The sequence below is a fragment of the Hemicordylus capensis genome, chromosome 4, assembly GCF_027244095.1.
Source record: "Hemicordylus capensis ecotype Gifberg chromosome 4, rHemCap1.1.pri, whole genome shotgun sequence".
Taxonomy (NCBI): Eukaryota; Metazoa; Chordata; class Lepidosauria; order Squamata; family Cordylidae; genus Hemicordylus; species Hemicordylus capensis.
In genome coordinates this window covers 67,068,799-67,095,778 of record NC_069660.1, presented here as the reverse complement: position 1 = coordinate 67,095,778, position 26,980 = coordinate 67,068,799, and the positions used below count along the sequence as shown (strand labels likewise).

General features: G+C 47.7%; 1 protein-coding gene across 1 annotated transcript in view; it reads left to right on the top strand.

Annotated features, from left to right (window-relative positions):
* The window catches only part of MFSD4A (major facilitator superfamily domain containing 4A), a 66,634-nt gene extending 42,944 nt beyond the window's left edge, over nucleotides 1-23,690 (top strand). Inside the window, exons 4-10 of the mRNA XM_053244240.1 lie at nucleotides 7,942-8,110; nucleotides 11,474-11,589; nucleotides 12,422-12,595; nucleotides 15,653-15,800; nucleotides 18,208-18,278; nucleotides 21,147-21,267; nucleotides 22,358-23,690. Of these exons, the coding sequence (XP_053100215.1) occupies nucleotides 7,942-8,110; nucleotides 11,474-11,589; nucleotides 12,422-12,595; nucleotides 15,653-15,800; nucleotides 18,208-18,278; nucleotides 21,147-21,267; nucleotides 22,358-22,422 (864 nt within the window). The 3' untranslated portion in view covers nucleotides 22,423-23,690. The remainder of the gene's footprint in view (nucleotides 1-7,941; nucleotides 8,111-11,473; nucleotides 11,590-12,421; nucleotides 12,596-15,652; nucleotides 15,801-18,207; nucleotides 18,279-21,146; nucleotides 21,268-22,357) is intronic.
* Nucleotides 23,691-26,980: the final 3,290 nt, after the last annotated feature.

Sequence of the window (26,980 nt, the reverse complement as noted above, 5' to 3'; positions counted from 1 at the left end):
GTGATGTCATAGGGACATAGGAAGCGGCCTTATACCAAGTCAGATCATTGGTCCATCGAGCTCAGTATTGTCTACACAGACTGGCAGCATCTTACCTAAGCCCTATTCCTACATTACATTGCACATAAGTATCGTTGTCTGTGTACATGTATTTGTGTAAATGACTGTGCATGCGTTTGTTTTCAAAGTGAACCTGGGTACAGGTCTCCTGAAATGCAGGGTACGGAGAGGGAGTGTGCGACTACATGTGCGTTGAACAGAATGTGCATATAACTGTATGTATCTATAGATCTGTACGCATGCACATTGTGTGCGGATTGTATGTGCATTGAGCATAATGTATGGGTAGGGTTCTCTTGTTTGGCCCATAACTTGCCCTGATGTCAGGTCCTGGGAGAGTGGGTTAGAAAGCAGCACCTGCCCTGCCCTGGGAATAGCAGTGAGTCATTGAAGCTTGGTAAGACGGAAGGGCTTAGCTAATGGGAAATCAGCCCAATGAATGAGATGAAAGGCTTGTCATCATTAGAGCCAGAGCATGGAAGAGTGCCAGGTTGGCTGAAACTGTTACATTTGACTTCCTAAAACTCCAGTGTGTTGAGGAACAAAATCTGGAGATTAGTGAAGTGTGAAATGATGACCACCAGCTTAATCCAGAAGAGTTGCTCCTTGCCTGAGCAAGTGCTGATACCAGGCAAGCCTTGAAGAGCACCTCCAAAACTGTCTGCCAACACGGGATTTCTGCTGGTCTCCAATGTCTTTTAAGTTGTGAAAATGGCGAATGTGGCAAGTAAGAAGGGAAAATAGTTGGGTCAGAAATGTATTGGCCCTCCTCCTGTTTGACAGCCATGTCGCATGTGGAGATTTTATCAAGTGAAACTTGGTTTTGGATTTGGGTTTCCTTTTGGATTTTATCACATGAAACTTCTTTTTGTTGTAAACCACCTTGAGTCATTTTGGGAGGGGTGGTATATAAATCAAATAAATAAAAAGAAGTGCTGCCTGCCAAATTTTCCTTGGGCAAGTTGCTGTTAAAGTTACAGGAGACAAGCCAGGAAAAAGGTTGGCAATCTGAGATGCTTTGTAGGCATCTTTCTCTCCTAATGACTGCTATGCTGGGTGGGTGGAACACAGCTTTATATACTGGCCAGCCCCTCCTCCCCCACAGTGGGGTTAGCTTCACATCAAAAGCCTGGGAAAGTGGTTTGCCTCCATGAAGGCAAAGCCCAGGAGCTGGCGTTATTATACGGATACAGCTGGAGGTTGTATGTCACTTTCGCTGCTCGCCTTCTTGGGCTTGTTCCTTCATGGCCCTGACCCTATTTCTGGCTGCAGACCTCTGCTCATTTGGCCTTGGGACTGCAGTGAGTAGTGCTGGTTTCACCCAGTAGAATCCAGACGTGACCTGGGCTCTCCTCACCCCCACAACACCACCATCTGGCTTTCCTGTGAGAAGACATAGCCTTGGGGGTTCTCTCCTTTCCTTCCGGCCTGCTCTGCTCATCATCTTAAGAGGTGGACTATCTTAGACCAGGACACATCCGCTGGCTCTAGATGTGGCAATAGAGTTCCAGGGTACCATGGCCCAGCTGAGGTCACTTGGTCCCTGGCCAAGTCCTTCCCAGTGTTTTCCCCATAGAGCTCTTAAGAGAGGGCTCTGGGTGGAGCTCAGCAGCACAGAGGGAAATGGCTCTCACATTGAAGGGTTTTTGTTTTGTTTTGTTTTGTTTTTTGCCAAAGTGGCCCCCCTCTTGAAACATAGCGAAGTGACTACCATGGTCATAATAATTTTTAAAATCCCGGATTTAATAGGCAGTACAGTAATAAGAACAGCCCTGCTGGGTCAGGCCCAAGGCCCATCTAGTCCAGCATCCTGTTTCGCACCGCGGCCCGCCACTTTGACATGTATACAACATGTCAAAGCATGTACAGCAGAGCTTTGGCTCTCCGGTGGTCGTTGGGCTGCAACTCCTGTCATCTTTAGCCACACGGGCCAGTAATCAGGGATGGTGAGAGTTGTGGTCCATCATCTGCAGGAGGGCCAAAGTTGTGCAGCCCTGATATACAGCCATGGACCACTAGAACACTTTCACGGGGGGGGAGGGGAATGTGTTTGATGTGTGTGCTCTGCTACGAAGGCTTCTAAGGCAGCTTTCCCACTAGCTTTCAGCGGGTGTTACATCACCGGGAGGGCTGGGCTCTGCCGAGCATTCAGCCATGAAGTGGTCTTGGATCTGCTGTTTGTTTAGGCTCTGTGGTAGGCTGGCCAGCCTTGTGCCAAGGCCTGTCATTAAACAGTGCACTCGGAGGCTCAGCGCATCGCTCTCGAGCAAGCAGCCTGCGTCGTGAGATCCTGTAAATAAAACGCCTTGGCCCTGCCTGTGTGTATCTTGGCAGATGAACCAGGCCACGGGAGCCGGGCCAAAGGGCTCATTATCCCCGATCAGCCTTCCTCGTTTTTTTTTAAAAAAAGAAAGGTAAAACCTAAGCAGAACTGAAAAGGAGGACGGGATTTGTGCAGCCGTGCCTATAAAATGCTGGGGTGGGCTGGGTAGCCGGAGTCTGCTCAAGCACACAAGGGATTCATTCCAGGGTTTCCTACTTGTTCTTTTGAAAGTGTCAGAGTGGACGTTTGACCTCCAGTAAGCAAGGAGCTGTAATGTGAAGCCCATCATTCATGCTGATGGGGTGACTTTTTTCTTTTAGAAATAGCTTCCAGGAGTGGGGCATAGTCTGGAAGGTGGTGGGAGCCACAAGCCCAGCCTGGATGCCTCTCCACCTCCCGCAGCGGCTATTTTTGGAAGCAAAATTAAGCCCATCGGTGCTAACGATGTCTAGTTTGGAGCTAGGGCGCGAGCTCTGCTCCCTAATCTCAGATGTTAGGTGTATAGGTTGTGGCTGCTGGTGGGGAGGGAGCACTCTGCCCATGCTCAGATGTGCTGCTTTATTGGTAACTTTTGGGTGCCGTATCCCTGACCTGATATTCAGAGCGCAGGTTCCGGAGCTGAGCTCAGCTTTTGTCGTGGCACATTTTGCCCTCCAGACGTGGCCAACCAGCTCTTTGCAAGGCAAAAACATCCATCTGGGTTTCTTCAGCTCTGTCCGTTTCAGGAATGGTTTGCAACAGGCCCCCATGTTGGGTGAAGCCGCCGTTGCCTTTCCCCCAGGACTTCTTTGGGAAATGGAGGCGATGTCCCCTGGGCTGCTGGTCCAGTGTACAGGCTGGCCATTGTCTCCAGCGGGCCCCATGCTGCTGCTGCTTGCTCTCTTCTCAGGGCTGATGACAGACCAGAAGCAAAGTGCATGCTGCCATTATTCCCGCCTCTGGCTTTTCAAAGGGTGTCGGGGAGAAGAGTTGGGGAAAGAGAGGGCAGGAGGGGGTGGGGGGCCGTGACTTGTTCCTCTGCCGTAGGGGTGGGGGCTGGAGTCAGTCCTCCTGTTCCCGCTTCAGCCCTTCCTTTTGTAAAGCTCTCCCTCTCTCGGCCGGTGGTTTTCCTTTGATCAATCGATCGACTGATTCATCGATTGCTTTTAAAAACTCCAACTCACTTTATTCACCCATGTCACAAAACAAACGCCGGAATAGACATCTAGTCAGACAATAAAGCACCTTAAAACTAGAAAAACAGTGACGGGACTCAAAAACTGAAAACGGCCAGAGAGAGCGGAAACCCATCCCAGCCCATCGTGGGGGGAAGCTGGTGGGAAGGGGATGGGGCCGCCGTAGCTCAGGGGCAGAGCATCAGCAGCAGGGCCCAGATCCACTCCCTGGCAGCAGCTCCCGGTAGGGCTGAGAGAGATTCCTGCCTGCAACCTTGGAGAGCTGCTGCCAGCCAGTGTAGACAGTCCTGAGCTAGCTGGACCAAGGGTCTGACTCAGTAGAAGGCCGCTTCCTATGTTCCGATTGATTGATTGATTGATTTCTGTACTGCCCTTCCAAAAATGGCACAGAGCAGTTTACACAGTGAAATAATAAATAAGATAAGATGGATCCTTGTCCCCAAAGGGCGCACAATCTAAATACACCTTTGAAAGATGATGCTGAAAGAGAAGGAGCCCAGCTGAACCCCACTTGGGGAGGAGAATTCATTTCATTACATTATCTTCCTTAATTTATCTATCCTTATTCTTTTGAGTTCATCCTTATTCATTTAGATTTTATTCCCTGTGCAGTCTGTGTGTGTGTGTGTGTGTGTGTGTGTGTGTGTGTGTGTCGCATGCACGGCTGGCTCTCTGTAGAGCCCAGGTATGCATACAGAAGGTCCCAGGTTCAATACTAGTCAGCGGGAGAGCCAAGGTGATCTACCCCTGCCCTAAGGGGAATCGTTTACAGCAAACGGTGCTTACATCTAGTCACCCATCTACATGCAAACCAAGGTGAACCTTGCTTAGCAAAGGGGACATGCATGCCTTCTCCCGCAGGACTGGCTCTCCGCGGCTTCAGACGGGTCTGTCAAAACGCTCGCTCCCAGGAGGCCTGGCCTCAGAATGTGGACTGAACCGACGGAAGGTGCCACCTGCGAAATGAACCACGCAGGGAATTCGGCGCACAGTAGCTCTGAAGACTCCGTTTGGGTTGCCTTTTGGGGAGCAGCTTCAGACGGTGCCGCAAACCCCGGCCAGCCAGATGCTCGATCGTCTCCTGCTCCCACTTGCATGGCTGCTCTAGTGGCCAAAGATGAGCCTTGGCAGCCAGTGTTGCCAGCAGCTGTTGTTTGCAAAGATACATTTTCCACACACGTGTTCACTTCCACATTGCAGCAACAGTGATGTTTCAGCCAGAAGCAAAAGGCACTTGTGCATATGGCTGGCTGGCTGTGGGTGATGTAACATCTGAAGCCACCGGTTCTTTCTGCAGTTGGTTTTGGTTATTTTTAGTTGAACAAAAGCCTTAGCAAAGGTTCTCCTTGCCTCTGCCTACTCGAGCTGTGTCGAGCTCTTGAATGGGCTTGTGTTTTGACCCAGTTCAGCAAAGCGCTGCAGTTGTTCCAGGATAATCAGCCAGCCTTGGCAAATGAAGTGAATGGCTTTGTGGGACAGCCGGCCTGCCGTTTTCCTTCACCTCTTTCATGGCTGGCTGTGCTCAGCAACAATAAAGGGCTTGCATTTACCTTTAAAGCCCTGAACGGCTTAGGTCCAGGTTACCTTAGAGAGCGCCGCCGCCTTCTGTGTGATTCCCAGGTCCGTCTCCAGTTCCCACTGGTATGTCTTGTGGTGACTCGGAGCTGGGCCTTCTCTGTAGCTGCTCCTGGGCTGTGGAATGCACTCCCAGCAGAAATCCACAGCTTGGGTTCATTGCTGGCCTTCAAGAGAGCCCTTAAAATTTATTTGTTTGGGCTGGCCTTCCAAGGTTTTTAAATTGCACTTAAATGTTTTAAACTGTTTTCAAATGTGTTTGATATTGTTTTAAGTCAATTGTTTTAAATGGTTGTTGGGGTGTGTGTGTGGTTTTTTGGTTGTACACCACCCAGAGCCTTTGGATAGGGAGGTATAGAAAATGTAATAAATAAATAAATAACAAATTTATCTGAGCAGTATTGCACTCTTCATAGCTGTGGCTTTCTAGAGGAGATCTTTTTTTCTAAAAAAGAGAATGTTTTATTCTGATTCATTGTGAATTATTTTGTATGTAACTCAGATCTATGCTTCCTTATTTCCCTCTGACCCTCATAGATAATTATGGGCCTCTTTTAATGCCACTTTCTGTAGTGCTTATGCTTTCAGCCTGCAAATTGGGCCGCTCTTCCCATTTTACAGACGGAAAAGTAAGGCTGATTTAGGAAGGGAAAATAGGATCCCAAGTATTGCCCACACCGGCTGTGACACAAGGATCTGTTTTGCTGCTCTCATTTACATGGCAGACTTGCCAGTTAATGCAAACTGGTCCTGACCTCCGGAAGGATTCTAGCAATTAGGCGAAAACGCTTTTCTCCCGTGGACCAAACTGGCTGTTCTCCTTCCTATTGTTCTGCGAACAATGAAGACCTCTTCAATGAGGAGGGGAGAGAATGATCCATATGTTGTAATAATACCTTGAGCCAACAAAAACCAGGAAATGTGGAGTTGCAACTCCTGCTAATTCACAGACGGAGAGAAAACAAGTGCTAAGTGACCAGCCATTAATTATGGATGTCCTGGCTTTTGCCATCCATCTGGTGGGGAAGGAGGAAAACGGCTTCAGTTAATGTTACTGGATTCCTTTCATATAGTAATTCTTGCAAAAAACCAACCAACAAAAGTGTTGCATCCCAGGGTGTGTGTGTGTGTGTGTGTTTTTTAAAAAAATCTGCAATATACATGCAATAGATAATACATGCAATAGAAGAGGGTTAAACTCATAACGTTGTGCCACAAGAGAACAGCAGAGGGCGCTTCTCCTGTACAGCTGAATGCAGAATTACAAAATACAAAAGAGCAGGTGTAGTTGTGAACCCCTTGGGGCTGAGGAGTCCCATATCTGAGCTTAGGCAGTGCCTGTCCAGATGGGACCCCATGACCTACTTGCAGCCTTTAAATAAGTGCCCTAGGGTGGCAGAGTAATTTTCATCGGATACGCATGTTGCTTACATCTGTGATGCTATACTGCCACCTGCTGGCAGAAGAGGTAATGATGTCACGTAACAATGCATGCCAACCTTTTACCAGCAGCTGAAAACTGGAATATTTATAGCTTGTGGCGTGGGGTAATTGTAGATGAGAAAAATTAGTGAGCCATTTGGGGAGTGTGTATGTGCATGGGGGTGTCTCCCCCAGAAATGTCATCTTCTGGGTATGAGTTATACAGCTTGATGATTTCTGAGCCCTGCATGCAAGGGGAAATATTACAGTGCACCTGCTCTGTATTAATGCAGCTGGATCTCTCAGTGGCACCGTGGGTTATGTGCTCCTGTGGACAAGTGGTCCACTCAGATTTGGATTGTGGCAGATGCAGCTTCTGACATTCTGTGTCCTCCTTCATGGCCAGTCACCTTGCCTCTGCACCTTCCTCCTGTAATTGACTGGCAGGAAGCAGTCCACCAAGAGAGAACTGGTGTGGAACTTGCTGAACATTGGTGGTAGAAAAATGCAGAAAAATCTCTACACTTAAGAAACAGCTGTCTAAGATTTGGAAAGGAGCAGAGATTCTTAGGAGCAGAGTATATAAGATCACGAGAACAGCCCTGCTGGATCAGGCCCACAGCCCATCTAGTCCAGCATCCTGTTTCGCACAGTGACCCACCAGATGCCTTCAAGAAGCTCACAGGCAGGGGGTGAGGGCTTGCCCCCTCTCCTGCTGTTGCTCCCCTGCATCTGGTATTTAGTGGCATCTTGCCTCTGTGGCTTCATATACATTTATGAAACGGCAAACAGCAGAGAGTTTCCCTAAAAACTGGCTCCCTTTCACAAGGCAGTGTTCTGAATGCCAGATATGGGTATGAATAAATATAAAGGCTTCCCATGCTGAATCATGCATTTCATAATTAGGGTTTCAGAAAATTGGAGAACATCATCCAACCATGTTGTCCTTTGAATATGTTAGAAATCTTATGTAATATTTGTAAGCTTTTTACATAAATGTTTTATGTGTCCCCGCCACCCACCCCCACCACCGCCATTCTAAATATTGTGCAATTCATAATGAATATCAGAAAGGAAAGCCTGGCCAGAAGTAACATAGTGCAATGCCTTAGAGTTAACTGTCCTGAAAAATCTGGAAGAATAGCTCCACCTAGTGAGGGAACAAGTATTGATCTAAATCAGGAGTTCCCAACTTTGGGTCCCCAGATGATGTTGGACTACAAATCCCATCATCCCCAGCGGGGATGATGGGCTGCTGGGGATGATGGGTGTTGTAGTCCAATGTCTTCTGGGGACCCAAGGATGGGAAGCCCAATTTATATGAAGGAAGGTATAACAAGACACCACCTGTGCCTGTCTGACTTGCCTTTTCTCGTTGCCTTCCAGCTGCCTGTGCCCATTGCAGTGTTCCTCTTGCTCTACAAGGAAAGGCTGGTGCCTTGTTGCCAGAGCAGCAGCCCCCCACTCCTGCCTGCTGATGAGCTGGCGCTGGAAACACGGACAGCCGACAGGGATGATTCTTCCACTTCCTCACCAAAATTTCAGCCAGACATCGGTAAGAACTGCCATCCTGATTTAAGCTTCTGCCGGGAGTCTGTTACTTGTGGCATCTGCCTCCACAAGCCAGCCCTGTGAGAAACTGTGCTGGTGTGTTGAGAGGAAGTAATAAAAGTGCAGGAGAAGCTCCGTATTCGCGTTCCCCACTTCTACTGCGGATACGGAAACTGTGAATACAGAGGCAGGCTTTGGGCCAATGCAAGTGCCGGGGTTAGGTTCCTGGAAATCAGGGGCAATGGCCAAAAAAGGGGTAAAATGGCCCTTTAAATGCAGGAGGAAGTCACCTACCATGCTTCATGGGTCCCCAGCAGTCCAGCAGTGCCACTGGATAGTAAAAACCTTGGCCGAAAATCACGTGTGTGTGTGTGTGTGTGTGTGTGTGTGTGTGTGTGTGTGTGTGTGTGTGTAAGGAGCCATTTTGAGGCTCCCAATCTCAAAGTGGTGGGGAAATGACCTCTGAGGTTATTTCCGGCCACCCACGGATACGTGAAGTTAAGCCCTTTTTAGCAATTCTCCCCCCCACACACACACACACATATGGAGGTCAGGTGTCAGTTACCTGACCATAGACACAGAAAACCATGGATGCTGAGTCCGTGATTAATGAGGTTCTCTTGTATAATACAAGTTAAGTAGCTCATCTTTGTTTAAAAAATTGGCTGATGAATTGGTACTTAGCCTAGTTTTCTGAGGCATATGTAGACAAACGAGTTGCTCAAGAGCCCAATTTAGACATTATGCTGTAGGAATGTACAGATTAGGGATGTGCACAAAACCAGTTTGACTGGTTCGAATCTGAACCAGATTCAAACAGAAACAGGCATGCTAGGTTTTGCCCCCCTGAATGGAGCTCCCAGTTTGGTTTGAATCTGAACTAGTTCAGGCCCGGTTCGGGGTGCCAGGTGCCATTAAATTGTGTGTGTGTGTGGGGGGGGGAGTTTGACTTACTTTCACTGAGGACTTCAGCGGCCTTGGGCAGGGGGTGCTGCTGCAGCCTTGGGGGACCTCCAACGGCTCCCTCGCCCCCCGAGTCTCCCCAGGCTGTTTCGGGGCTGTTTTGGCCCTGTTTGCAGGCGAGGTGGCCATTTTGGGGGCTGCTGTACATGCACACGGGCCATTTACATGGCCCATGGGTCACAACCACACAAATGGCCCACATGCATGTGCAGCAGCCCCAAAAATGGCTGCCGTGCACACAAACAGGGCTGAAACATCTCCGAAATGGGCTGAGCTGACTGGGGGAGACTCGGGGGGAGGAGTCGGCGGTGGGAGGGGGAGCCGCCAGAGATGCACACATGCACACACCATGGCTGCAGCAGCACCCCGCAAGGCCACTGAACCCCTCAGTGGCGGTAAGTCAAACTTTTTTTAAAAAAAAACCCATAATTTAATGTCACCCGGCCTGAATTGGCTGGGGGGATTTGGCTCGACCTTGAACCGATCCCAAGATTGAGCCCTCGAGCTTGAACCGGCTTGAAATCAAGCTGGTTCCTGTCTTCATTTTTAAAAAACTTGGATACAGGCCCTTCAGATGCATGGTACAAATAGGAAGTATAGTTCTGTATCTGCGTTCAGCATAACGTGAATGGCTGTACACAAATCTGTACCTGTGTGCACTGTTCACGGGTGTTGAACATAACATGCCAATGAGCCTAAGGTCACACAGAGAAGCAGTGGCAGAACGGGAGAACCAGGCTAAAAGTCTCCCGGGTGCCAGCCTAATGCCCTGTTCATTGTAGCCCCGTTCAGGTGTGCTTCAAACAATCTATCCTGGAGTGAAGCATCTACAAGAGTACACCTGTGAGGCCCACTTGTCTGCTCTTGTCTGCACTTCCAGCCTTTCTCTGAAGAGACAAATGCTTTGCTGGGGGGGCGGGGGGCAGGTTTTGGCATGCATCCACGTGGGGCAGGACCTACAGGTGCACTCTTGTGGTCCCTATATGTGAGCGTAGCATCCACAATTTGGAGCATGCCTGAACAAGGCTGGGTACCATTTCTCCTTGAAGCACCTTTTCCATATGCATATGGGGAAGCCAGACCAATCCAAATAGGTGGATGCTGTTAATCCTCTAATATCATATGCTGTTAGTTTTGGCTCTGCAGATGGAATTCTCTGGAGCAGGGAAGTTCCTCTGTTTCCCCAGGTCGTAACGTTGCTGAACCTTGGGTGGAAAAACAGTAGGTTCTTGGCTGCACTTAATTCAACACTGCCATTCATCCCAGGCAACATAGAACCCTTTGCCAATTGAGAATGGTATCTGCTTTGCACCAGTGGCGAGCAGTCAAAAACCTGGCCTCCCAAAAAGGACAGTGATTCCCTCTGGACAAAAGAGTCTGTTTCCTTGTGTTGCGATAACTCCCATGAGAAGGAGGGCAATTTTCATCTCACACTGAGTGGTTGCAAGATGAAAAGCAGTCGGGATGTGCCAAGAATGTTATTACTGGAACCTTACAACAAGCATCTTCTGCATTTCCTGTTTTTTTAAAAAATTATATCAAGTTAGACCATTGGCCCATCTAGTTCAGTATTGTCTTCCCAGACTGGCAGCGGCTTCTCCAAGGTTGCAGTCTCTCTCAGCCCTATCTTGGAGATGCCAAGGAGGGAACTTGTAACCTTCTGCATGTAAGCATGCAGATGCTCTTTCCAGAGAGGCCGCATCCCCTGAGGGGAATGTCTTACAGTGCTCACACTTCTAGTCTCCCATTCAAATGCAAACCAGGGGGAATCTTGCTTAGCAAAGGAGACAATTCATGCTTGCTACCACAAGACCAGATCTCCTCTCATAATGTATTTATTGCATGATCCTCCCCATTGTGGGTGGTTTTGCTGTAGCACAGAACAATTCGCAGTTGCATTTCCACATAGGGCTGGACACTGGAATCTCTGATTTCCACCAGTGTACCATTCTCTGCCCCCCACATGAGGCAGGCACTTTCATGGCCAGCTTTGAACAGCACCTAATGTGGAGAGGGAGCTTTTCAGTGGGCTCGGAGCAGGCCCATGGAGACATACGGAAACGGAAGTCCCTCCCAGCGCTGCTTTATACCAAGTCGGACCATTGGTCCATCTAGCTCAGCATTGTCTACACTGACTGGCAGTGACTCTCCAAGGTTTCAGGCAGGAGCCTTTCCCAGTCCTATCTGGAGATGCCAAAGAATAAACCTGAGATCAGCATTCGAAGCAGATGCTCTGGCCCCATCCCCTAAGGGGAATATCTTACAGTAATCCTATGCAGTCACCCATCCAAATGCAAACCAGGGCAGACCTCACTTAGCAAAGGGGGCAGTTCACGCGCACTACCCTAAGGCCAGTGTCCTTCCCATGGAGGGAAATGTACATGAGATTGTTTTCTTTTCTTAGGGCACGATGGCCTCTTTGGATGTTGCCAGAGCAAGAACTTCCGAGGAGCTCCTTGCTCTTACTTTGCTGTCCATGTGACTGGAGCCCTTCTCCTCTTCATGACTGATGGGATCATGGTAAGGAGAGGAATTGTGCCAGATTCCCTAGAAGGGACAGGTGTTTTCAGGCTGGTCCCATTGGCTTGATCTCTGAAAGGGTAAACATTTTAATCTAGTCTAGGCTCTGTTGCCCCCACCCCCGCAAGTACTGCCTGGTGAATCTCTTCTAGTGACAATCCTTGGATCCAAAGATTTGGAGGCTGTGCTGGGTCTTTGCCGCTCTATGCCGCTTCCTAACTTTTATTATGATTTTTTTATTTTTTATTTTTTGGTCCTCCTCCCTTCTCTTTGATTTTACCTTGGCTCCTCCTAACCTAGCCACCTAATGGCACAGCGAGGAAGTAACTTGCCTAGGGAGCAAGAGGTTGCTGGTTCGAATCCCTGCTGGCATGTTCCCCAGACTATAGGAGACACACATATTGGGCAGTAGTGCTATAGGAAGGTGCTGAAAGGCATCATCTCATACTGCACTGGAGGAGGCAATGGTCAGCCCTTCTGTATCTACCAAAGAAAACCACATGGCTCTGTGGGCGCCAGGAGTCAACACCGACTCGATGGCACAACTTTACCTCCTCACCTAATTTGAAGAATTTGCCCCTATTAATTGGGCTATTTAACGAGGATGAGCAGGGCAGTTCTCAATGTATTTATTTCTAATTGTTCCTTACGACATGCACAATTCTAGCCCACCTGGATTTAGGATTGCACCACCTCCTTTTAGAGATTTATCCCAGGAGCCTTCCATGAGCTCCCGTGAGGGATGGTGGCCCATGACATGTGTGGACATTTGAGGGAGACAGGCCCCATGCAGCCTTAAGTTTAATGTGGAATGTTCTTGTCTCTCCTGCAGGGCGAATACTCAGGCTTCGTGTATAGCTATGCTGTGGAGAAACCACTCTCCGTGGGGCATAAGATGGCGGGCTATCTGCCCAGCCTCTTCTGGGGCTTCATCACCCTGGGCAGGCTGATCTCCATCCCTGTATCCTACAGAATGAAGCCGGCAACCATGGTTTTCATCAATGTGGTATGGCCAAATCTTTTTCTCCCTTACTTCCAAGCAGTACAGATTTGCCGAAAAGGCAGATTTGTACTTTGATTACTACACTTTGAGGCAGTAGCAACCAGTGACTGGACCCCATGGTTTGGAAGCGAAAGCGTGTCTTGAGTAGAGATTATCCTGACTGAGGATATGTTGGCAATGCAAAAAAATGGTCAGACTTACATTGCTTCCTTTCAAGGAACCCTAGGAAGTGTCGTTTGGCATGGGGCTGGAAAATGGGAAAATGGTTCAGAAGCTGCAGTTGGTCCAGGACGGGGCCTCAAGATTATGCTCTTCAGGATGATGAATTGGAACTGGGCATTTTGATCATATCACACCAGTGCTTCGTCAGCTGCACTGGCTCCATTTCTGGGTCCAATTCAGAGCTGGTTTTAACCTTTAAAGCTGAAAACAGATTAGGGCCAGGTTAACCAAGAGAGCACCTTGCCCCATATGTTCCTAGCTAGACCATGAGCTCTTTTTCAGAGGCCTTGCTCCGAGGACCCCTGCCAATGAGGTGAGGCAAGTGGCTGCTAAGGAGAAGGCCTTTTTGGTGGTGACACCCCATTTGTGGTATAATAGCCTCCCCAGTGAGGCTTGCCTGGCTCACCTTTCAGACTGTTCACCCAGTCCTTTAAAAAGGCTTATAAAATGTGTTTGCATTTTATAGTAGCTTTCCTTTATTTTAACCTACTTTTAATTGTAAGTGTTAAAGCCACCCAGAGAACAATTGTTATGGGGTGGCTAACAAACAATGTTGTTTGTGGTGATGGGGCTGAGAATCAATAGCAAGGCACCTAACCCTCAATACCCTCACAAATCTTGCCTTCTGAAGGTTCCTTGGATTTCTTATGACTGCTGCCCCGTTTAAAACCAGTTTTCATTTTGTAGCATAGATTTAAACGAAGCCAGCGAGCTAAGATATCCAGTGTCTAAATGTTGAGCCTAACTTTGTGTTGGCTGCTTCAAAGCATGGCTTATGCAAGTGTGTTTGTGCAAGGCCTTCAAAATGAGAATTGTGTGGTTTTTTCGCATGTTATTAGTTTGGATCTCTTGTCTGAAATTGTAGGATGTCTTTCATTGAGGTATAGGCATGCAAAAAAGGGATGTTAGACTCACTCAAGAGTCAAAACCACCTCAAGTGAGCACAGTGAGTATTGATTACTTCAGGTGGGAACAGAGTTGCTTCTGAGTCACACGCAAGCCAGGGTTTCAGAGGCAAGCCCAGGCAGCAGTTTGGAAGGGACTCATGCCTCCGTTATGCAGCCATTCCTTGCACTCTGAATGGACTACTGAGAACAGGCACACAGCAATTCTGGCAGGCATCACACTGTGACAGGGCGTAGATCTGTCAGATTCTGGATGTGTTCACTCTGTCAGATACCTACAGCCCTCAAAGACACTGGCTGACATACTGTGCAACATCACGTGCATCGTGCAGTGTCATGCTTTCCCGGTTGCGCGAGAGCACTGTTGTGCTAAACGTAAGAGTGGTGTAAATGGAGTTGTGCAATTGACATCCTTGGGAATTAATAATAGTCCATTGTGCAACCACATTTGAGCCGTTCTTGTGTTTAGGGCAACGGTGCCCTTGCACAAGTGTGTGGACATTACATTGCAAGGCACATGCAAGGCTGTGCAGTATGTCAGCCACTGGCTCTCATCCGAATAAAATGCATGCATTAGGAGAGCCTGTGGGGACATGCCAGGGGCTCTCACGCATCTCCCCCAGTTCTGCTGCGCTCTTGATGCTGCGCAAGAGGGCTAATACTTCCAGGCACTGCTTGGATCCTGAAAGCATTCCATAAGAGCAGAAACGAGTCACTGAGGATTGGCAATGTGTTCCTCCTCTTATCGTACATTTCCAGAACACAAGCAGCACTGGGAAGTATTAGACCTCTTATGCAACAGCATAGATGCAGGACAGCTGAGGGAACTCGATGAAGGCTCCCTGTGTGTCCCTATAGACCAGGGCTGCTCAACTTCGGCCCTCCTGCAGATGTTGGCCTGCAGTCCCCATAATCCCTGGCTATTGGCCACTGTGGCTGGGGATTATGGGAGTTGTAGTCCAAAAACAGCTGGGGGGGGGCCTAAGTTGAGCAGGCCTGGTATAGACCTTCTGAACACACATGCTTTGTTAGGCTGTCAGCCACTGCATGAAAATAGACATCAGACTGGTTCTTTCTCTTTAAAGTTTTACTCTGATGTTTGAGGAGCATGCAGTTGTAGCCAGTGGTGCAAAAATATCAGAATACCGCCAGGCAGAAATGGTCTTCAAATAAAAAGCTATTTGCTTGCTAAAAATGTGATATCCTGGAATGCAGCGAAACTGTCTAGTGGAAATGTCAGCTTTTTACTCCAGCTGAGATGTCGGCTGGAGAATCTAATCTGTCTAAAGGTCATCCTGTAAATCAGAGTGAATTCATCCAGGGTACACTTATCAAGTGATGACTTTCTGCCATGAAATGATGATCTCAGCTCAATCATCGACAGGCAGAGGGGTTTGGGATTGGTTGGTTGGTTTTTAGCTCCTGCGTGTTTTGCGACCAGGGAGTTCATAAGTTCAGCTGCTTCATCCAGCTTCTTGGATGGAGAGATACTGAGTGGTGCTCAAGCATATGTGAATCCGGTTTGATCTGTAGATGCAGTGGAATGAGTCCATCGATACCTGAGGGGGTAGACTGGATTTCAAATACCATTTCTCTACATGAAGAACTCTCTGCAAGCGGAGAACTAGAACAGCAGGGAGTTAAGTTAGAACCTTGTTCCCAGTGTGCTGCTAGATTTTTATTTACTTGTAGGAAGCTTTTTTCAAAAGGCAGTCCTCACCTGCAGCCTGAAATGGTCCAGGCCAATCTACCATGTCAGGGTTCTACCAACTTATTTTGCTCAGGGGTAGGCCAAACGGCCATTCTGTTCTCCAGAGGCAAGGATTGCTTGCCCACTTTCTCAGTTGGTTTTTTAAAAGAATTGTTTAATGAGTCATGTAGAACTTTTTAACTCCATCTGGTGTCTCCCCCCCCCCCCCATGTGTCATTTCAGGTCGGCGTGCTTATAACGTTCTTCCTGCTCCTGATTTTCTCCTACAGTGTTGTCTTTTTATTTGTGGGGACAGCATCCCTGGGTCTGTTTCTCAGCAGCACGTTTCCCAGCGTGCTGGCCTACACGGAAGACATCCTCCAGTACAAAGGTACATCCAGTCGCTAAGCCTGCTTCCTTCCTTTGACCACAAAGAACATCTTGCTCTGAGACACAGGCTGAGGAGCTGCCACCATCCAGCTGAGGCAGCACCTCCTTCCACAGTTGCCACCACAGAGCAACCAGAGAGGAGGGGCTGCCTCGGCTGGAGTGCCACAGGATGGGAACCCCTCTGCTCTAAGGGAAGGAGAGAAGGGAGAAGTGAACCTATAGAGCTCACCAGGTAAAGCTCTAAACATGTGGCTTGGTGTATGGTGATAAAAATACCATAAGTGAAAAAGCTTTATTGAAGCTTTTATGTATATATCACTTTTCAGGCAAAACTCCCAAAGTGGTTTACAGGTGGACCTCACTATATGTGGTTCCACTAATCGCAGTTTTGCATATTCACAGTCCACAAAAAGGCACCCTACCTCATTATCTGCAGATAATGAAAGGGTCAAAACCCACGTATCCGCAGTTCCTTGAAGGCCAGAAATGACTGTGGAGGTCATTTCCGGCTGCCATTTTGCCCGCTGGAGCCATTTTGTGAATCATTTCATCAGAAAAATTGGAGGGGGGGATCACGGATCATTTTGGACTTTTGAGGAGCATTGCTGAATGCCATGAGACCCATGGAGCATGATAGGGCACTTTTTTGGGACGATTTTCACATTTTTAAGTTGATCTTCCAGCAGTTTTTTGAAGTCTGGGAGCCTAAGTCCTACAGTACCATAGACTTCAATGACTCATTATCTGTGGTTTCATTACCTGCGGGAATGGAACCCCATGGATAATGAAGTCCACCTGTAAATGCCTAAAATAAAAGAGAGCTTCAATAACCACAATGGGGGGAAAAGATAAAAAGAGCTTTTAAGAGCCTAATGTCCCAAAGACTCTACTTTCTCAAGACTAATACATGTCTGAGTTATTTGTTCTAAAATCTTACTGTGCCTTTATAGCCTGACCAACAGGCAGGTAAGTTATTTCCTTATGTGACCTTTCTCCTTGTCAGCCTAGGGAGGTGGTTTTGTGTTTTCATTTTACAGGTAGGCAACTTCATTCACCACGTATTTTAGGTGTACACTTTCAGTGTCATGAATGTGCACCTAAGATATGAACACAGTAAGCCTGTGTATTAGACAGGTTCTCTTGTCAGGGAGCTGGGTAGTGATGTGCCCGGACCGGTCCGGACATGGGCAGGTCGGGGTGGGGGGTCCCTTTAAGGGCACGGGAGGGTTTACTTACCCCTCCCGCCGCTTTCCCCCCTCCGGTGCCCGTATTTCATGGAGTAATTTCTCTTACTATTTCTTTGAGCGCCCCTTCTCCAGCGCTCTGCTGCAGCAATCCTTTTAGTAATGGGGCTTTATTTAATAATAAAGCCTTTTGCAGCAAAGCAGAAGAAGGGCCGGCAGGGAGATATCCTGCCGCTCCGTTTACTCAAGAAAGTACGTGCGCGCACACACACACGGCTTCTTAAAGCCTTTTGCACTGCATGCCAAGCGGGGGAAGGGGCGGCTGGGAGGTATCCTGCCACCCCATTACTAAAAGAATTGCTGCAGCAGAACGCCGGAGAAGGGGCGCTCAAAGAAATAGTAAGAGAAATTACTCCATGAAATACGGGCACGGGAGGGGGAAAAGTGGCGGGAGGGGTAAGTAAACCCTCCCGCACCCTTAAGGGGACCCCCCACCCCAGTGCCGGACCGCAGCACCGCGGTTCCGTGCACACCCCTAGAGCTGGGCTTGGCTGTGGCTCCCTGTGGACTATGGTAAACTTAGGTTAAGCATTGAGTCATGTATGAAATGGCTCCTAACACTGACAGATAACTGCCTAAAGTCGTGCAGGTTTTCTGTATATCAGCACTGGAATCTGATTTTGGGTCTTCCCAATCAAAATGCAATGTTCTGTCCCTAGGGCTACACTGCTTTTATCACTCGCTTATTACGTTTAGTCTGCCTTTCTTCAAAATGGTGTCTGTAGATTGCCCTTCCAGGTACTGACCAGACTTGGGCCTGCTTAGCTTTAGTAAGCTTGCCACATCCTGTGCTTCATGGCTGTGAACTGTGGTGCTCTTTATAGCACACAGAGGAGGCTATGTCACTGTATCCCTCCAAAACTCGGCTAAAGCCCCTGACTTGCCATAAAAAGCAAACCTTATTTGCCTTACTAGATTGCATAGGGAAGCCTAACTTAGTCTCTTCAGTTCACTGTTTGTTAGTGCCCCTTATCGTTAAATGCCTCCTCTGGTCCCTTGTTATCGTGTCCCCAGGTACAGCCACTACAGGAAACCCTTATTTTGATGTGAAGGAAGCCATAGGCATGCACTGCTTTTAAAGAAGGGCTCTAAGGGGAAGGCCAGGCCCTGGGAGCTTCCCTCTGTATGTGTTCAAAGCAAATGCCATTGCACTTTTTACCCTAGGCTGTGCTACCACCGTGTTGGTGACAGGAGCTGGGATTGGAGAGATGGTCCTGCAGTTACTGGTAGGGTCGGTAAGTACACAGTAGGCACTGGAATACTCCCTTCGGTATGAGCCCTCCTGAACTGCAGGTCAGATCTGCCATATTGAGGCCGTAGAATCCGTGCTGACATTATCGCTTCGATCCGTGCACAGAAAGGCGGCCAGTGTTCCTCTGCGGCGGGGGTCCCAACCATTGGGACTCCAAACGTTGCTGAACTCCAACTCCCATCATCCCCAGCTACACTTTATTATGGCTGGGGATTATGGGAGTTATCATTCAGCAACATCTGGAGTCCCAATGGTTGGGAACCTTTCTCTACAGGATTGATTGGTTGATTAAGTGCCGTCAAGTCGATGTCAGCTCTTAGCAACCACCTAGATAGATTCTCTCCAGGATGATCCGTCTTCATCTTGGCCTTTAAGGTCTCTCAGTGGTGCATTCATTGCTGTCGTAATCGAGTCCATCCACCTTGCTGCTGGTCATCCTCTTCTTCTCTTTCCTTCAAATTTCCCCACCATTATAGATTTCTCAAGGGAGCTGGGTCTTTGCATAATGTATCCGAAGTATGAGAATTTGTGCCTCAAGTGACTCTCCTGCAGTTTTTAGGAAGTTTTAAAAAAACAAACTGTGAACTGGTGCAGGGGTTTGGTTCTGCATGGAACCGGTGGGGGGGGGGGTTGGTTCAATTCCGAACCCCCAAACTGTCGAACCACGAACCCCCGAACCAGTTTTCACATCCCTGCTATGATCCATTTGTTTATTTTCCTGGCTGTCCATGGTATCCTCAAAAGTCTTCTCCAGCACCAAAGTTCAAAAGTGTCAATACTTTTTCTGTCCTGCCTCTTCAAAGTCCAGCTTTCGCATCCATAGAGTGTCACGGGGAAAACTTCTACAGCAAGGGTGTTCCTATTTATGAAAACACTGCTTATTGTATGTATAAAAGGTAAAAAGCTGAACTGGTTGTGGAGGTGAAGACAGAGATGGATGGCAAGCAAGTATGAATCCATTAGTTACGGCACCACATGAAGGGAAGAGTTATGGCCTCTGCCCTCAAATGGTGGATTGTCATAGTCACTTACCTTGTTTGGAGGGATTCTAAGCATTTCTCTGCCTTGGGGAATGCAGCCATATCATTTCTCCTTCTTGCTGCCTTCTAACATCAGTGGCTCACATCCTGCACAGTTCAGTGTAGACAGCTGCCCCCCCCCCCATCTGTGCTGCTGCAGGCCTCAGCTCTGTCGACTGGAAATAATGGGCATCCCAATGCACAGCTGCATTTGCGCCAACGATATGCTGGAGCAGAACTCTCCTGTGGAGTTAACATATGCACAGCACTTATTCATAAATTCATTCACAAATGATCTAGAAGCAGGGGTAAGGAGTGAGGTGGCCAAATTTGCAGATGATACCAAACTCATTCGGGTAGTGAAATCCAAAACGGATTGTGAGGAGCTCCAAAAGGATCTCTCCAAACTGGGCAAGTGGGTGACAAAATGGCAAATGGGGTTCAATGTTGGTATGTGTAAAGTGATGCACAAAAAAACCCAACTTCAAGTATACGCTGATGGGATCTGAGCTGTCGGTGACTGACCAGGAGAGGGATCTTGGGGTCATGGTGGACAGCTCGTTGAAAGTGTCCACTCAATGTGTGGTGGCTGTGAAAAAGGCCAGTTCCATGCTAGGGGGTCATTACTAAGGGGATTGAAAATAAAACTGCTAGTATTATAATGCCCTTATACAAAACTATGGTACGGCCACACCTGGAGTACTGCGTACAGTTCTGGTCACCACATATAAAAAAGGACATTGAACTAGAAAAGGTACAGAAGAGGGCAACCAAGATGATCAGAGGCCTAGAGCACCTTTCTTATGAGGCAAGGCTACAACACCTGGGGCTATTTAGTTTAGAATAAAGACAACTGCGGGGAGACATGATAGGTCTATAAAATCATGCATGGAGTGGAGAAAGTGGATAGAGAGAAATTCTTCTCCCTCTCTCATAACACTAGAACTAGGAGTCATCCCATGAAACTGATTGCCAGGAATTCTAGGACCAACAAACGAAAGTATTTTTTAATGCAACGCATAAATCCACTTGTGGAAGTCTCTGCCACAAGATGTGGTGACAGCCAACAACCTGGATGGCTTAGGCTTTAAGAGGGGTTTGGATAACTTCATGGAGAAGAGGTCTATCAACGGCTACTAGTCGGAGGGCTGTGGGCCACCTCCAGCCTCAAAGGCAGGACGCCTCTGAGTACCGGTTGCAGGGGAGTAACAGCAGGAGGGAGGGCATGCCCTCAACTCCTGCCAGCAGGCTTCCAGCAGCATCTGGTGGGCCACTGTGCGAAACAGGATGCTGTACTAGATGGGCTTTGGGCCTGATCCAGCAGGGCTGTTCTTACGTTATATACAGCAGTGCAAGCGATACTACATTGCACAGGATGTGAGCCACCATAACTGATCTAACTTTCTTTTAGGGCGGATAGCCTCATTCATTGTTTGAAAAGTTGCAAGCAGGGGAGGGGGGAGCATCTTCTAGCTGCATTGCATTGGTTTATAAAAGGAGTGGCCCTCAGGAGTAAGCGGGTTCATTTCTTCAACTAGCATTTCCTCCGGACCCGTTGCATGGCAGGTAGGAACCCCAGGGAAACAGATGGCACGTGCTGCTTTCTCTGAAGGTCAGACAGTCTGGCTTAAACAACCCGCCAGGGGAAACAGATCCTAGATAACTGTGTTACTGACACATTCTGGACTAATCAGCATTGTTGAAGCAGTCTGGAGTTTGTGGCTCTAGCTTCCAGACATATCAAGGCAATACGTTGCTGCCATTAGTTCAGGGCTGTACTGGGAACGTAGGAAAGCGACCGTGCCTAAACTGGGTGTTTTCCTTTGTGCTAGATCATTCACGATCAGGGCAGTTACAGCTTCCTGGTCTGTGGGACCATCTTCGGAGCCTTGGCCTTTACTTTCTACGTCTTCCTTCTGTTTTTCCACAGGATGCATCCTCAGTCCCAGTCAGGTAAAAACTTCCCCGTTGCCTCTGCACTTTTAAAAAAGAAAGGCTGGGGGGTACGTTGGTTCAGCACAAGCGGGTAGTGCTCCAAGTAAAAATGCAAGGAAGTGTTTCTTTTACAGCTGCTTCCTGTCCCGTCTTCCTGCTTGGACTGGCCCTCACAATGCCCCAGCAGCCACACAGAAGTGTCCTTTCTTTATTCTTGGAAGAGGAGTCCAGGGGAAATGGAGCATATTTTATAGGAGGGAAGTGGGTGTGGGAAAGACTCAAAATGTGTTTGACTCTGAAAAGCAAAATAAAAACCAACAAACATTAGTTGGCTTTCCCTGCCAAGCCCAGAAGAGACATTGGTCTCCTAGAGCAAAAGTCAGCAAAATAACAGCTACACATCTCTACCACCTTGAAACAAAAGATAGGGTCAGGGATCGTCCTCGCAATTGCATTGTAATCTTTGCTCCTCCTCTAGCTCCAGTGTTGTGAGGAAGGGTGGGGGTTTGGCCCCTGTGTGGCCACTAAGCACCTTGGCCCCAGAGTAAGCACTCTACTTGACTTTCCTTACTCTGAAGCAGGAAAGGAAGGTGCGGCAAGGTTTGCTTGGCCCTGCTCGGTCAGAGCCCCAGGGATGCGGTGTGCTAAGCATCAGCCAGACAGCCACGTCCTGCACTCCCGTCTGCTGCTCCTGAGCAAGAGAAGAAAGCTCATCCCAGTTGTGGGAGGGGCAACATCCTTGGCCATGCTCCGGGCAAGCAATAGGTAGACCGATGAGACCCCCAGTTGTGGCTTGGTGACCAAGACTAGCAGAGGCACCGCTGCAATTAAACGAAGGGGAACAAATATCCTTGGGCCCTTGAGGGAGGGGGACCACGGGCCAGGTGACTGCTTGCTCTTTGCTCCCCTGCTTGTGCCTCTCTGAAGTTAGGTGGAAAAACCCACCTTCACTTTTTTGTCCCAGGGCCCCCTCCAACCTTGCTACACCCCTGTAGCCAATGATGAGGGAATGCCAGCTGTGTAACATTCTGACCGCCTCTTCCCGAACTGTCACCGGATGCATTTGGACATTCTACCACTGGCAACTGACAGGAATCTTGTCTTTCAGATCTGGATCTGTCACCTGACAAACCACCACCACCAATAGGGGAAGCTGGACTTTATCAGAGCTAAAGGGAGTAGCGTGTCCGTTTTTGTATTTGGATTAAGCACACAGTCACTATGAATGAAAGATTTGCCTCTCACAGCCTGGTTTAAACTACCTGAATTTTCTACAATCGGACCCGTTGGTTGCGACACCTTGTTCCCGCCAACCAGTTCTCCGTCACTTCCAGAGGCGGCTTCCTGCAGCAAGAATGAAGGGACAAACTGCAGAATCCGAGAAGGGCTGAAATTTTGATATCTGAACATTTAACTCTGGTCAACTCCCCTATCCATTCAGGAGGGCAGCTGTTGGGGGAAACTATAGTGCAGTCACTTTACAGGCCTTGCAGTCTCCTAGTGTTTGTAGCCACTCAAACCAGGAGGCATCTGTATGGGTTGGTGGGCATTCCTAAGCTGATCAAATACAACCAATTTGCTGCAGGGTAATATTGGAGCTCTACCCTGTTGCTGTATTTCTGATGTCCAGAACAAGCTATTAGCATCTGCTTTGCATGAAGAAGGTCCCAGGTTCAGTCTCTGGCATCTCCAGGTAGGGCCGGGAGACACTCCTGCCTGAAAGCCACTGCCAGTCTCTGCAGACAGTACTGAGATAGATGGATCAATAGTCTGTCTCAGTATAAGGCAGCTTCTTCTGTCCCTATGTTGCATTCAAATAGCGTAGCTTCCCACATGAGATTTCACGTGGTGGCAGCCTAGTCTAGTTCATGATGTGTTGCGCTCAGCGGGACCAAAATATGCAGACCTTCAACCATTAGCACAGTAGAAGGAAGTGTCTCTAGGCAGCTGTCCTTGAGGGAGCTGCCGAACCTCTGAAGTACATGAAGCCAAACATTGTTTGTTCCACTTGTGCAATATAACAAGAGGTGCCTTCCAGAAGCAGAAATTGAAAGGTACTGGCTATCCAGAAGGTAGCAGCCATTTCAGTGACTGCTCAAAAGAGTAAGTATTGGGATAGTTTTGTAGACATAACTTTGGCAGAATTGAGCCGGCTTTGTTGCAAAGGCTGCCCATGGATATAAATATGTATATAAAACGAATGTTAATGTAATTGCTTGTCGCATGAACTCGTGGAGTGACTAAGATGGGACCCAGCAACTTCATGAAGTAGAAAGATCCCCCCCCCCCCCAAAAAGGCTGTCACACTGCTCACTTCAAAATTGTACATGATACTGAATTTTTCTGTTGCTATGACTTACAGAATGTTATGTTGCATGGGTATGCACCCTCATCTTTGATTTCCATGTTGCCCAAACCTTAATATACCCTCCTTGCGTACAGAGTTTGTGTGTTTGTGTACTTTAAACTATGTACATCAGGGTGGGCAGAAGGCAAGCCACCTAGGGCAAAGGTTCTCAAACTTGGGACCCCAGCTGTTGGACTACAACTACCAACACCACCACCACCCCAGCACAGTGGCAGAAGCCCGTTGCAGCTGGGAATGATGGAAGGTGTACTCCAGCATTGCAGAGAGTACTGTTCTAGATTGAATTTGGGCTGCTCGCGTAAAGGCATTTGCATTTCTAAATGAGTGCACACTTGCTTAATAGATAAAGCAGAGTTCATGTCTTAAGAGATCCTGAATATGCATGCCTGTTTTGGAGATTTAACAAACTAGAGGACCACAGGACTCGAGAGACAAAGTCTCTAGAGAAGGTCAGGAAATTCAGGACAAAGGGAAGTACTTTTTCACACAGCACATAATCTATGAAATTCTCTGCAGGACCGGTTCTCCGGTCTTCAATTCATGGAGGACCGGTCTATCAGTGGCAACTAGTTTGGTGCCTATAGACCACCTCCAGCCTCAGAGGCAAGATGCCACTGAATACCAGTTGCAGGGGAGCAACAGTAGGAGAGAGGGCAAGCCCTCACCTCCTGCCTATGGGCTCCTCAGAAGAATCTGGTGGGCCACTCGGAAACAGGATGCTGGACTAGATGGGCCTTGGACCTGATCCAGCAGGGCCGTTCTCATATTCTAAAGTAGGCCATACAAGATTGAAGTCTGGCCATCCCTGCTCTGTGCCTCTTGATGCTTTTCCTGCCACAATTGCATCAGATGCTGAACCAAGTGAGCAGGCTTTTCTGACATGCACAAAGAGATCACCTCCCACATTGAGAGGCAGAACACACTTTGGAAGTGGAGGAATGCTGTGCTCCATACTCTTACAATGCTCATGTTTATTCCATAAACAGCTAGAGATGCTACAGTGGGGCAGTTCCAAACTCAAGTGAGGGCTCTATGAACAGAGATGTGTTTTCAGAGAACTGCTCTCTGAAAACAGCAGCCATTATGTCCATACTTTACTCCAAAGACTGTTTACACATTGAGAAACAAATGTATATTTTAGAAAAAGACACTTAAGGCAGAAAACCAGGATTGATCAACAACCAGAGTATATATACACATTTCTTTAGCACTGGAATATATGTCCTAACTACACTGTCTTCACACATACATGCTAAAGATGTAATCCATTAAGCATTCCTCAACCTACTTTTAGATAGCTTCCAACTGATTGTCGCAGCAAGTCAGAAATGTGGAAAGAAGCACCACTGGATTTTTTTTTTCTACATTTATATCCCGCTCTTCCTCCAAGGAGCCCAGAGTGGTGTACTACATACTTGAGTTTCTTTTTTACAACAACCCTGTGAAGTAGGTTAGGCTGAGAGAGAAGTGACTGGCCCAGAGTTACCCAGCTAGTTTCATGGCTGAATGGGGATTTGAACTCAGGTCTCCCCAGTCCTAGTCTAGCACTCTAACCACTACACCACACTGGCCAACAGAATTTTGCAGGGGGCTGATGTTATCATTGCTGGATTTTTACATCACACATCCAGGTTGACATCCAGACTAACACTGTACCTGTCAGATCACATTATGCACAGAACAGGGAGGGACAATTTTTGCCAGTCCCCACCCCCACTTCCTTCTACAGAGAGGCTGCGGATGGAAGGGGGGGGTTTGAAATCAGTAAAAATTACCCCTTCCCCCTTGAACATACAGTGAACACATACACACATGCATGCCCGTGCCTTGCTATTGACTTCAAACTGCCTGGACAAATTTGGACCAAATTTGGTATAGTTGTAGAGACACCCCAATTTAAAATGGTGGACATGTGACTGTTTCAGGCACAAAGAGGCTAACTTGTGAAGATGTTAATTATAAATTAAGATTACAGTGAAAGGAAAGTAGGCAGATTAAATACAAAACAATTTGCTTTAAGTGTGTTCAGATAACCACACTAAGTTAATGCCTGACTTGCAATTTTAAACACATATTTTCAAGTCAGGCATTATAAGCATGAAACGGTATGAACTCTGTGATATTGGGCAGCAATGAGTAATTAGTGTCTACTAAACCAAACTCAGGATTTTACTTTCCATGTCACGGAGAAACACTGTTCTGCCCTGAAACTAGTAGTCCTTGTTTCTGCAAAGCAAAGATGATTAATATTACATCCATTACAGTATAGAAACAGTACCAAACAAATGCTTCATTTTACAATGCTCCAGTGGCTTTAGCTGAAAACAAATGTATCTTAATTGTCATAGCAAGTAGTTTGTGTACATGCTTTTCTAGCAAACAAGTTTTTGAAAATTGGAAACCTGGATTTAAATCACTGATTGGCCTGAAATGGACCCTTTTAAAATGGTCTTGAATTAAAGCCAGTACATCCTGCTGCTAGTGTATTTGGGAACTGTGGCTGGCTCTTACAGCAGTTTTGTGCAGCATTTGCAAAAGACTGTCTGAAAGAGCCAAGGGAGGCTCATCTGCTCTTCTGCCTTTCTTTAGGAAAATGTGTCCTTCCACTTACTCCATCCATAAGCATAGCACAGCTATGGCAATCTAAATTAGGCACCAATGAAACTACCTTGACAGGGGGAAAAGGAGCAAACTGCTGCATTTGGCACTGTCTGCAAAGGTGGTGTCTCAGAATAAAACCGATGCTCTTACCAAGGCTGCAACATTTCACCTTGATGAGGGTATTGTGGGAAAGGGAAACAAGCAGTATATTAGGCTGAGGGTAAGAGGAGCAACAGCAGCTGCTGCTACGGTTATCTAAACATGATGAATCTGAGCCAGAGATTTATTCCCAAAGCCATGGGTTCTGTGCGGTGAAGTACACGACCACACATATAACTATCATACATGGCTGATATGGCCAGCTTTGATCACTTGAGGGGTGGGAGTGTGTGGAAGAGCTAGATTCAATCCCCAGAATCAGATTACATAGGAAGCTGCCATATACCAAGTCAGACCATAGGTCCATCTAACTCAGTATTGTCTACACAGACTGGCAGTGGCTTTTCCAAGGTTGCAGGCAGGAATCTCTCTCAGCCCTATCTTGGAGATGCCAGAGAAGGAACCTGGGACCTAGATGCTCTTCCCAGAGCGGTTCCCTCCCTTAAGGGGAATATCTTACAGTGCTCCCCATTCAAATGCAACCAGGGAGGACCCTGCTTAGCTAAGGGGACAAGTCATGCTTGCTACCACAAGACCAGCTCTCCTCTTACATTCAGAATAACTAAAACCAATGAGCTAGCCAGTGTGTTGTACACACGTCCT